The following is a 13109-nucleotide window of genomic DNA, read 5'->3' as shown; positions in this document are numbered from 1 at the left end:
TCAGCGTGTCTCCTCAGCGCCGCATTTAGTCCAATAAAGGCAGTTCAGCTGACAGCAGGACCACTACCAAGCTAGTCTCAGTGTTAGGACCCTTTCTATACAGTCTGTGGTCAGGACTCAGCCACCGCACTGTCTTACAGACATGGAGGTGAGCTGTCAGTGCTGCTGTCAGTGAGCAGCCTGGATGTGTCCAGCACTGTAACCTGGGGCTGCAGGTGATCATGTTGAACATGACTTCCTTCCACACAGTCTTCATGTTGGAGCCCTGCTTTAATGCTTCCATGTGCTGTTGGTGGTCACCAGGTAAATAACTGAGGACTTAATTATATTCATGATCAGCTTCAGACAGTGCAAGCTCACCTGCCTCTCTCATTGAATTGCAAGGTGCGAGCAGAACTTCCACTCATTTTAGCCTCAAAACGATTCTTCATAGTAGAGGATTTCATTCATAGAGCAATAAGAGGACAGTGTATATAACGCATGGCATGGGATCCATGTTAGTCCCCTGATAGGAAATCACGTACATGCATGATTTTATTTATGTAGCTTATAGTCTCATCAAGAATAGCTTCAATGAAGAACCTTCATTTAGACAAGACAAAGATCCTTATGTGCACAGTCCAGGAACATGACCATAATCCCTGGAGACTGGCAGGTTTAATGGCAAACAGACAGAATGAGGTTCTTTTTTGTTTTACTGTCCTGTGTATCAGGACACAAAGGGTGTTCTATTTGGGAAAATGTGTGCTGGTTTATTTTGGTTGGATGATTATGAAAGACTTAAGTTGTGCCTCAGTAAAGGAAGTTTTGTTGTCGCAGATTTTGATTTACGTGTAAGTCCGAGCTGTATTATAACGTACTGCTGCAACTTGAACCCATGAGGTGTGGGCACTTCTGTGGACGTGACACGTAAATGATGAAAACAATCAATCAAATCATATATTATAGACAGAAATGTAAAGTCACCAGGTCTGATCCATTCTCACGTCTACAATGGAGATCACCCTGTCTGTGAAATGATCACTGGATCCTCAAACTTCACAAAATACTTCTGCACCCAGTCCAGTTGACTAAATAATCTTAAAAGGTCAATTTAATGGCTGTTCTGGACCTTTTACATATAATATGATCTTCATCAGCAGGCAGAGGTTTCCTGGTTGTTATGGACTCGTGCACGTTGAGATGTAGATTAGCTCATGAAGGACCTCTCATCCATGGCCTAGAATTTATAAGAGGTTTAAAGTTCATTCCAGACTTTGGAGACATTTGGCAGAATAATCTTGGAAAGTGTTAGACTTTATCCTAGTGGATTTTTAAGTTGTGTTGTTGATTATTTAAAAATAATCTAGGTCACTGCTTTCCACACTGACAACAGGCTTCAGTGATTACTGTTACCTTCCTGATCCTTGCACCCTGTGGCCTTATCAATACCCCACTTGTTATTAGAGCCTGTGTTGGGCCTCTGCACTTCTTGGCCACAGTTCAGATCCTATTTCCAGCTCATAAACAAGTCATAATAAATGACCATCATGAAAAGAACATGATCTTGTTCATATGTAATTACAGTCCTGCAGACCCTCGGGTCTAATGATATCTTAGCACAATTAGCACACTTGTCGTTTGAAAGGGAGGATTCACGGGGCTCCTGCCATGTGTTACCATATATCAGACATACTGTACCTGCTTTACAGAAATGAAAATATGTTATGAATTCTAGACATGTAGTAATTTTTCTTGTCGTTTCTAGAACAACATGGGGATTTGATGTAGTGCATCACATCACTAACACACAAGCACTGCATTTTACTATGAATGCATAGCACGGGGTGAAACTGATCCCTAAACTCTGTCCCTGTCGAAGCATCACTGTAAAGGGCCTGGGGCAAAAATGAGCCAAGGGTCCCTATGACACCCCCTCCTTCGTTCCTGTCACTCTTTGTGCATTCTTCCTTCAAGTATTCATCAAGTACAGTGCACTCAGCAGACTCAACATGGCAGCTTAATTATAGTTTGCCTAGAGCTCTTGAAACCAGTACTCCCATACTGGCATCCATAGCTGCCCCCAGGTTTGCTGTGTTCCAGTGAATTTGTGTATAATTGATTAAACACAAACTAATTTATGCTCCATCATGTAAGAACGACTACAAAAGAAATACAAAGGTTCTTAAAACAAGATGTTGGTAAGATAAGGTGACGATGCAAGTCATGCCTGAAGACATTGCAGTTAATATTGTGCTTCAGTGATGCATATTACCAAACAGATTAATGTATTCAAATTAAAGCTAAATATATGATTTGAGATGGCTCTGGCCTTGTGGAACCTTCTCGGTGAACCAAAGATGATAGTTAGAAAAATACACTTACTTATATATTTTTTGCTTAACCCGAAAAGAAATGTGTAAAATGTCAAACTGTGAATTTAAAACTTGAAAAGGTTTTTTGGCAGAGCCAGGCTCAGTTTCCCTCTGCTTCCAGTTTTATGCTAATTCGCATAAAAAGCTAATCACTGCTTGTCTCAAGGTTCATATTTCATGCACAGACACGAGACTCACTCCCATGTTGTTGTTGTCATGATCTTTGTTAAATGTGATGGACCACAGTGGAAATAAACCATTGGGCTCATCTTGGGTATTTATTCTCAACAATTGCGACTACGTTTAATACGTATTTTGCAAATTTCCCCTTTGCTGGAGAAATAAAAGATTATCTCATTTAAATAATCAAATAAATAACACAATTAATTAATTCAGTCAAATTCACTCTCAACAAGGAAAATACTTAAAATGTCAAACTAAAATACACACCTTGAGAACAAATAATTGTACATATCAGACTAAAATTATAAAATAGATAAAGTCTGCTATTACTAATGTATACTATTATCAACTCAGACTTATTGTTTCCATAGTGTAGTTTGTCAGGAGCTGCCCAACTCAGTTTAACTCCTTAGGTAGACTTGTTGAGTAGTAGCCAAGCTTTCTGCAGGGTGTAAAGATTCTGAAACCACTGTCTCGTATCACAATATAGAAAAACAAACCCGTTATACCACAATTCCCAAGCCCTGCAGATACAGCCTGTTGAGCTCTCATCATTTTTAATGTAAATTTAATGTAACACAACTCATTTTATTTATACATTATAACATAATTAACAATATAACACATGCAAATGACCTAATGAGCATTCTATTTTAATTTAAGGCAAGCTGTTTAATTTGCAAATATGACACATTACACCTGTTTTATTGCTTCCCAACTATGTGTAAAGTTAAAGTTGACAGGGTTGATCTGAGCATAGCTGTGCCCTGCTTTAGACTCCTCTGTCTCAACGGGCCGGTCTGTGGCCTAGTTTCCCGAGCTACCCCGTCTCTGGAGACAAGGCGAGCCACTGTGAAAAGGAAAAGGAGGGAAAGAGAGAGGGAGAGAGGGAGGGGAGTAGAAAAAACGAGAGAAAGACAATCTGTGGCACCCATTGAATCTCATTTGTAATGTTTGTGAAACCAGCTGGAAATGCTTATCCTGTGAGAGAAGGGGGGCTTGAGGCTTGGGGCTTTGTCAAAGGGAAGTGCTTGTCGGACCGCGGGGTAAGCTGGATCGCTGGGTCGCAAACACCTACCATCAACACACGTACACACACACACACACACACACACACGTTCTCCTCCTGTGGACAGTTGTGTACGTGTGTTTGCAGGGGAGGTGATAAAAGAGAAAGCAAGGTTGTGCTTTCGGCCATGTTTACTATAAGCTTCTGTTTCCCCGACAAGTCCCAGTCCCCTAACATTTCATTTTCTAGAGACTCCTGTGCTGCGCAAAGGCCCAGACTGGAAGACGGTGTTGTTATTTGGAACCATAAACATCTCTTCAGAGAGCTGTTGCCCACTCAAATATTTATTGGCCTATCAAACAAAGAGTGATATCTCGGTGAGAAGGGTCCCTGTTTTCAGATGCTCACCCCTAACTGGCAAGAGGCATGCTGCTGGTGGTCGACATTTTTTAAAAAGGTGACGTGTTTTGGTGTGGCCATTGTTTGGTAGAGTATTAAGACTAGCTGAAAGTGCTCAAGGGATGAGTGTGTGAGAAAGAGAAAAGGACGAGGTGGAGTCAGGGGCTTAGTAAAGTCGATGTGCTTGATGCAATGTTTGCTGAGCCCTAACCCTCAGACTGATACTGACAGTGTATTCTGGGCTGCATGTCCCGGCACAGGTTGTTGACAAAAGCGCAGGATTTTGTCATTCTCGCACTGTTATTAGTGGGACCTCGGATTCACACTGGGGGTTGTTCATGTGTTCAATGGCAGATGTTGTCTGTGATTTCTGAACATTTTATTCGTCTCTCGCAGAAGTTTTAAATGCATTACAAAAAGCTCTATTCCAATAGCAAGACGTCTCCTGTCTCCTCTTCTGTCTTGATTCAGGGAAACATCACATGATGTGGTGATCGAACATTGCCTCCAGCACCCTGGTGATCTTTCTCAACAGCTTGAGTTCTGATTACATCACCCAGAAATGCTGATGCTCTGTTGAGAGACAGAACATGTGTGGGCATCATGTGTGGCCTTGACAGTGCTGGCTCTGGTGTTGATTTCATGTAAAAATGACGTTTCCAGCATCCCTCTATGTGTTGTTGTGCCGTGTCAGTCTGCTCTGACATGTGCTTTTGTGTAAGAGGATGAAAGACTGCGGAGCAAAGGGGACAGAAGAGAGGAATGATAGCAAGAAAGAGGTGGCGTTGTCTTGCTTGCAGCAGTTTTTGTGAGATAACTCGATAGTCAGGGAAATTGGCTAAAAAGTTATTAGAATCCGACTGGCTTGATTAGCATGAAAATATATTCTTTCTCCATTGATGTACTCAAGCATGATTTGTTTGAAATATTTGATCTACTTACTGTTACTTTTCAATAGAAATTATTCCCTTTGTGGCGGTAGCGCAGGTGCACCTGTCCAGGCATGTATTAGAATATGGTAGAAAGCCACAGTCTAGACACTTAATGGGAAACACTGGGTAATAATAATAATATCATATATTAACCAAAATGTACAGTAAATCATATAAAGAATATTTCTCCTTCACTTCAACTTGAAGGGATACACCACTGATGTAGTATGACCACCCAACTCTGCATTTGCCCTCGGCTCTTCTGTGTTCCTTTTGTGGTTCACTCTCACCTCTCTACCCTGTACTGTTTTCCTGCAATAGGGTCTATTAAAATCACTATGTGCCATCTGCTCGGCAGCAAACAGCTGACAGACAAAGTTAGCAGCTAGCTGGTGAACATAGTTGAGTATTAAGAAGGTTAAATTCCTGATATTTCCCTTAGGGATTGGTGGAGACCAAAAAGAGCACTAAAAGCAGGGTGGATATTGGACTTACCAGGAAGAAAAGGAAAAAACACTCCAAATGAATGTCAGTGTTGTTTCATGCCTGCTGGGTGTGTAAATAGGTAACTGTTCCCTACAAATTCCCCATATAAACTTGATAAAGTGAGGCGAGGTAAGGAATGTGTTCACAGCTTTGTGAAAGACTTGAAAGCCTTGAAAGTAAACTGTTGGAATGTCTTATATTTGAAGATTCGTGACATGGACGTGACATTACCCTCAAGGTGATGAGACTTTACTTGAGGCTTCTTTTAGCAGCCGTAACACTTTATATGGACTTGTCTTGAATGATTACATTACATTACATGTCAATTGTCGGACGCTTTTATCCATAGCGACTTACAATTAGTTGCTTCAACATCTATGAGGGGCATAACATATGCTATATTGTATGACTATGAAGTCACAGTTATTTAATTGAAACTTATGGCCACTGTTGTGCTGATGAAATATGTCTTGGTGTGGCATATTTTATGGGCACAGCTTTGGAGGTCTGTTAATTGTTTCTTCTTGATTTGAAATTCACATATATAAGTGCCATATTCAAGCCTTTTACGTCTTTTAAAACACAGTTGACTGGAGTCCATCCCACAAAAAAAACACAGTTGAAGCAGTGTTTGTTGTAGTTGAAGTTTTTTCCATGAGTACATGACCTTGTCCGACTTTTTACTTTGCTTGGATCTGATACAGAATTACTTTAGGATTGTTCTCCTCGCGCTGTACAAGCTGAAATAGTTTCAAGATGACACCAAAGGTGCAAAGGTCAGGTCCTGCTGAATGTACACTTTTCCTTAGCACCCCTTATCACTTCCTGTGCCCACCACAGAGGAACAGAAGGCTGAGTGGTCTTTGACCACGGTTAAGGAAACTGAGGCGTCGGCTTGGTGTGTGATTCAAAAAGGGCACTGTTTTGGCTGTCTTGTTGATCCAGAAACTCTGTCTTCCGGCGATTTCATGAGACTCACTTCAAATGGAATTGTCCAACAGTTTATTTCCCTCTTGTGCCTTTTTGTTGGCTTTCTGAGAAACAGCTCAGAAGAATTTGCCAAACTTTCTTGTCATTTGTTAACCTCTCCGGTTAAATGTATAGACTAACTGAGTGCATTAGACCATTAGACTATGAGTATGCAGGCCAGCTATGGTTCAATGTGGAAGGACTTTATTCCCATTCAACAAGAATTTTTCCAACCTAACTTCTTTTAGTCAGCTCATTTGTGCTTTCATGGTCTAAAAGTAAGATGGGTGTCTGTTTTATATGTTACTTTAAATATAGTAGTTTAGGCGGGGTTCACTGCATTTAGTGGCTAGGCCCACATTCTCTGCCCCACCAAGCACTTCACTCTTTTGCCTTCTCCTCTTGAGACTGGGTCCTGGCTTTCCTTCGAAACTGTAAGTTATTTCCTTTATTCCTTTGCTATCAATACTTTCTCCTATAGTTACTGAACTGTGTTTGTGTTCATGTTATTGGAGAAACAATTACTTCAGGAGAGGCAGAGGGGAAATATAAAGTAAACTTGACATGCATATTCATAGCCCTTTCAGACGAACACGGTGAAATAATCAGAGGTCCAATTTGTTCCGTCACAAGAATTCATTTTTCTGTCTTTGCCTCTGAGCATGAATAAAACTTTTGTTTTCAAGTCTCACTTCCTCAGTGGGAATAAAAGATGTACATGTTCTTTTCTTCCTATTTGGGACACTGAACTCCCCAAAGCCTTCTTTGAGTTATCAAGTTTTATTCCCCGTCATTTGTATTTTCCCTGTTTATGAATCAAATTTTAAACTCCTTTGAAAGGAATGATGACATCTCAGACATGGAGTATTGACTAATCTGTGATCAAAGACACTTTGTCTTTTCATTGAATTAGAGATTGTCTCTGAATGATATTGATTTATAGTGTTCATTAAAGGAGCTGCTTTCATTCAGTTGCAGTTGCTATATGCACGGAGACAGCAGCACATCTGTTCAAACAAAGCCATATCAGGCCCTTTATGGTCATCTACAGTGACTTATGGCTCAGCCTGCTCATTGTTTCCTAATCCCTCGATACCCATTTTAGCTTTGAACACCTTCCTGTTTCCGAATGCTGCCTTGTTTATTAACAGCTGAGTGTTAGAAATCAAGAGATCAAGCAGATCTCCGCGTGAAGCAGTGCAGCTTTTATGTGGCCTCCTTACCCAGATTTCAGCCTTCATTTTGGGATTGCAGCAGTGCTTTATTTGTCCAGACATGCCTGCTGTGCAAGAATGTCTTACAGCAATCACAAGACAATGTTCGATTCTTTATCTTGATTTCTGTGGGGCAGAAATCCCCACACGAACAAGGAAGTTAAATCAGAGACTTGTTCTTAATGTTGATGTTTCACTTGCAAAAAACTGTTTCTCTCTGCCGCCGCTGTGAAAATGTCTCATCTTCCATTCCATCTTATTATATTATTATATAATTGGCAGACAGATAACTTCCTCACTGACATTTTAGTGAGTCATAATTTTTTTCCCACAAAAGCTTGATTGAGGGCATTTTGGCTGCACTGAGTACTCACGACTGGATGTACTTGAGCTCTGAGTCAAACCATAACATGCTGCCTTATTTTAGTCATTGCATGAGTGTGTGCCATTCTTCATGGAGAAGTTAGAGAAAAGCAGCTACCATGCAGTATGCAAAACAAAATAGTAAAATTCCATTACTGGCAAATCAGAAGATGTTTGCTGCTGGATTTATCTGGAGAGGCAGCAGTCCAGGCTCCTATAATTTGCTGTCTGTGCTGACTGAATAGGCTATTTCTGGAACTCAGGGGCGTTAGGTTCAAGCTTGATATTTTGGGCAATGGCAGATGATAGATGGTTACTGGTTATGTTTTCCACTGTGGTTGGCATCATATACCCATATGGTTCTGGGGGTTTAGATCTTTTCACTGAGCCACTGGCTTCTATCTTACACCTCAACTCAGGACGAATTAGCTTGAGGGTCAAATTAATTGGTCCAGAGGCATGATGGAAGGACGATACTCTGGCAGTCTGTTGAGGTCAAACTAATTTATAGAGCACACACGCTCACAGCCACATAGTAGATGTGGAGTAAATTCCTCACTTATAGCTGTAGCAGTATGCATACACACAAGGAAATGCAGTGCAGAATATATTTTACAGCTATAGGGGCCCTGTGAGGCTGTCCTCAAGCACAGCAGAGCTTTGAGCTTAATCATCATACTGACTTGCTCACAGATATAATGTTTACCGTGCTCACCATGTTAATTTAGCATGCTAATACTTGTTGGTTAACACAAAATACAAAGTTTGTCTGAGGGTAATGGAAATGTGATTAGTTTTGCATGTATTTAGTCTTGACAATATTCTGAGTACTTGTGCCAATGAAATCAAGTACAGCCTTTAAAAGCTAGCCTGATTCCCCATGTGATGTAAGGACACCTTCGCCGTCAATTAACTCACCTTTCTATCAGTTGTCTTTACGAGTTGCTTCATTATTGAGCAGTGAATAGAGCTCTTTGAAATGCTAACCAGTCCTTGTTATGCTACAGAAGGCACAAGGACAATCAGAGACATATTGCTGGCTGTGGCCGTGTTTGCTAGTCATTGAATTTTGTGATGTTGTAACTTGGCACTGCCCCAGGGAGCACATTTTCACAGCAATAAATGCCAAAGCTAATGGCTGTGGTGCCACCCCACCGTGCTAAGAACAAGTTTGTCAATGTAGTGTGACAGTTACAACTTCTGGATGCCAGTAGCTCTGTTTGCTTGGGAGTGAGCATACTGTCGTGGCCCCTTGCCAGCAGCAGCTGAGCCCCTTCCAGCAACGGCAACAAGGCCTTTTAACCCTCGGCTTTGTTGTGGAACCTCTGTTGTTTCAGGCTGCTTCCCTTCTTACGTCAGCGCCAGGGTCTTTCACTCGACCTCATTCATCTAGAAGCTCTTCTGTGGAGGCTCTTGGCAGGTACAGAGGGTTGGATTGAAAGTGAAAGATCAATCAGAAAGATTGGAGCCTGTTTGAATAAGGATGGGGAATAGCTTGCCAGGGGAAAAATTTGCCTATATTTCATCTGAATGCTATACATGAGGCAAAGTCAACCGTTTCTGTGTTCACAGCGGCTTGATGCTAAGTGGATTCCAATTTGTGCTGTGTCTGGGCCACTTAGGTGGGTGACAATGGTAATAAAACAGCTGTATTAGTTCTACATTGAGCATACACAAGATGCATACAGCCTTTCAGCACTTGGTGGGTACAAAATATACAGAAACACAATGAATATATTTTGTATTACCTGTTATTATAGTAGATAAAGATATATTTGTGTCAGTATATTGTAAGATTATTTTCTATATTCCATATAAAAGTCATTCATTATGATGACCGCAGCAAGGGTAATTTGGTGCACCTGTAGAGTCTAATACAACAATTTTTTTTGTTGATACTCATCTAAGTTCATTTAACCTTATGGTAATATGAGTCTGACCTGACCAGACAAACATTGGATGTTTGTTCAAATGTCTGAACACTTCAGTGTTTTCCTAAAGGTGTGGACACTTAAAACTATTGATCCCATTATTTATGTGATTTTCAGAACCTTAACCTTAACTAAGAAGTCTCTTCAAGTTGAACATGGTTACTCCCTCTGCCAATTATTGTTATTAACCTCAACCAGCCAAGGCAGAGGGCTGCCCACACAAGTCCGGATATGTTGGATGTTTCTTCCTTTGTTTTCTCTCATGAGGAACTGTTGGGTTTCTCTACTATACTGTAAGGTCTTCACCTTAAAGAGCCTTGAGATAACATATGTTATGATTTGGTGCAATACAATTAAAATGTTATAATTTATTTTATTTTATTTGCTAAACAGTCATATATATTTTGGGAGACATGGGCAATGTACTGCAGAAAAGACTCACAGGGGATGATTTGAAAGCCAATGACAGATGTAATTGTTTTGATAGCTAGAACTTGTTGTTTTGTGAATCAGAATATATTGAGAGGGTTGTCTGATATTTAGCCCCCCCCCCCATTTACAATTACATCTAAGAGGGGGGCAGAATATGAGAATAGTGTAAGCTTTAAAAAGCTGTATTAAATTTTGTTTTCTAGAGGTGTACCTAATGAATGAACAGCTCTGCATAATGTCCTCTTCAAAAGCTTGTAGCCTAATGTTATATAACAACTAATCCACATAAATAATTCAACATCCAGAGCGCTTTTATGAATACCTCTCTATCAGCAGTTGAGAGATCCCACCTGCTCTTAACGTGCCTGATGAAAATTTCCTGGCCCCTGGATCTGTTACCTTGGTTATCTATGTTGCATTAGATTAGAGATGATGGCAGCATCACTTACCTCCTCTTGACGGATAAATGGACTCTATCTCAATGTTATCAGGCTTCTCAGGGCTTTGGCATTGCTACCGCCAAGGGTAAAGGCCAGCAGGTCAGGGTGCTGACAAAAGAAGGATGATGTCACCATTTCCCCTGAAGTATCAACCGTTGACATATTTATGACTGTGTGTCACTGAACGTTCTTGTTGAGGGAATTGGTCTAGGGCTGTGTGAGCCTGTTGCCTCGGGCTTTGTGTTACAAGAAGAACTACATGTCTACAATATCACAATCAATTCTTATTTATTGGATCGACGATTGCTGAAAAGATTAGCACAGTAATTGAAGTCGATTGAAAGAAAATGACTCAGGCTGTAATCAATTCATTGTTTGTCATGTATTAAACACCCTCTCAAATGTGAACATTGATTCTTATATTGCAAATCGAATATCTTTGACTCTTGACAAAGATAATAAGATAAGAAGTTACAAGCTATTTTTAACTTTTCCTTTTTTTTCTCTTGGCAGGTATATCTCATCAATGTCACGTACTCTGACAACACCTCCCATATCATCTACAGAAGATACAGCAAATTCTTTGACCTACAGGTAATCTTCCATCACTCATGGAGTCCCCTGCAGTGTTTGTAATGAAATCTGTAATCTGAAAACGTCAACCCTGTGAACTTGCAGCATTGTTTTGTATGGATTAATGTGCAAGCCTTGCGACTGTTCATTGCCGCCTTGTCTCTGCCCATGTTGTCCACACCTTGTCGCCTCAATGAATCAATGTGTGTGTTAGTAATTGGTTGGGGAGCAGGGGAGGCATGGTTTGTATCCCTTAGCCTTGCAGAGACTCCTCTCTCTGTCTATATCTCCACCCTTCTTTCATTCTTTCCCCTTCTTCCTCTCTCATCTCTTCTCTGCCTTGCCCTCAAAACGTCAGGGAGCTGACAGGCCTTTTTTATAGTACAAGCAAAAAAATCACATGGAAGTCAATTTTATGTACCATGCTTTACTGTGGACCACAGATAGATTCTCCCGAGCTGGCTATTCTGACGGCCAGAGCCTTTAACTATAGTCTTATATGAATGAAGTCTATTTCTACTTTCTTGACTTGGCTCTGATGCTTTACTCTCATGTTTAAAGTTTCTGTACTTATTTATTTTGGAACGGAGTGGGAGGTGAAGTGAAAACCCTTCTCTGTGTCTCAGATTGGCTGTTCCATACAGAGTGAATGTTTGTGTGGATGCATTTATGCCCCTTGCACCCTCAGCCCACTGCAAGCTGATACCTTATGTTGCCCCAGAGGTCTCCAGGTCACTAGTAAATATGAAAAGGCTGTAGTGAGAGACTCATAGGGGGCACTTCTCAATAGCGCTAGTGTGCTGTAGTTCAGCAAGAAATGATGTTTCAATCAGTGGAGGAAAGGTCCTTTCTGAAAGGTTCCATTGATAACCAGTGGGGCAGTGTGAAGTGGAAAATACACTCCCCCTTGCAACTGATTACTCCCATTGTGGAGTAGGAGACAGAGGTAGAATATAAATAGTGAAATGCAAGTGAAGTATAGCTGAATGTGCCCCCATTCTAGACAAGTCAGAGACAGGTGAGGTGAGCAGCATGGAATGGTGTCTTCCCACTGATATTCAGCCCCTCACCCTAGATGGTTCATGGATGTCCTGGCACAAAATCAGTCCGTCACTCATTTAGGAGCGGCAAGATTGATTTTGTTAGCTTTGTTAGATGGTGCGGGGAAAAGGTCACCCAAGTCAGCCTGCGCTTTATTGAGTTGTCAAAGAAAGTGGCTCTCGCATGACCAAAGTCTGGCAGAGTTTGGCCAGGCTGCCTTTAAGTGAGTTCTATTGTGAAAATCCCTTGCTACACATTTCTGGGATTTACCAAATGTCCTTTTTAAAGCATACAGCAATATATCACCGCTAACACATCAGCACTAATGCTTACTTTGCTTGGTTCTTTGATGTTTCCATTTGCACTGTAACATTGTGTGAATAAAACTTCCACTGGCAATACTGATGGATGAGCTTTCTAATACTCACTAATCCTCCATCTCTGCTGGTATATGGACTGATAGTAAAGTTCTCTGCCTGGTTTGATCTCGCTAGATCCCTTTGATGGTCCTGTTTGATCCTATTGTTTTCAGAGCAACCTAGAGCCTCTCCTGTCCAAACATTTATCTGGTGCACAGACCCTGCTGCTCTCAGCAGCCCTGCTAACCCTCGGGGAGAGATACATGGATGGCTGCTCGGAAACTGTTGGAGACAAAGAGCAAAGGCTGCTGGAGACTATGTCCTAGTAGAACAAGCTGTCTTCCTGGAAACACACTGGTCCTAGTTCCAGCCTGGTGCCAAGATGATAGAGGCCACAGATGTTGCTTTGAATGACTTAAGCTGC

At 41.1% G+C, this 13109-nt stretch overlaps 1 protein-coding gene across 4 annotated transcripts in view; it reads left to right on the top strand.

The window, feature by feature from the left end:
* The window catches only part of sh3pxd2aa (SH3 and PX domains 2Aa), a 106847-nt gene that overhangs the window by 1115 nt on the left and 92623 nt on the right, over positions 1-13109 (top strand). For all 4 annotated transcript variants that reach the window (XM_035178041.2, XM_035178031.2, XM_035178024.2 and 1 more), the window contains exon 2: positions 11226-11306. In XM_035178041.2, coding sequence (XP_035033932.1) covers positions 11226-11306 — 81 coding nt within the window. The remainder of the gene's footprint in view (positions 1-11225; positions 11307-13109) is intronic.

Source organism: Hippoglossus stenolepis, chromosome 2, assembly GCF_022539355.2.
Source record: "Hippoglossus stenolepis isolate QCI-W04-F060 chromosome 2, HSTE1.2, whole genome shotgun sequence".
Lineage (NCBI taxonomy): Eukaryota > Metazoa > Chordata > Actinopteri > Pleuronectiformes > Pleuronectidae > Hippoglossus > Hippoglossus stenolepis.
The sequence above is the reverse complement of the archived record's forward strand: the minus strand, read 5'-3'. Positions and strand labels throughout refer to the sequence as shown.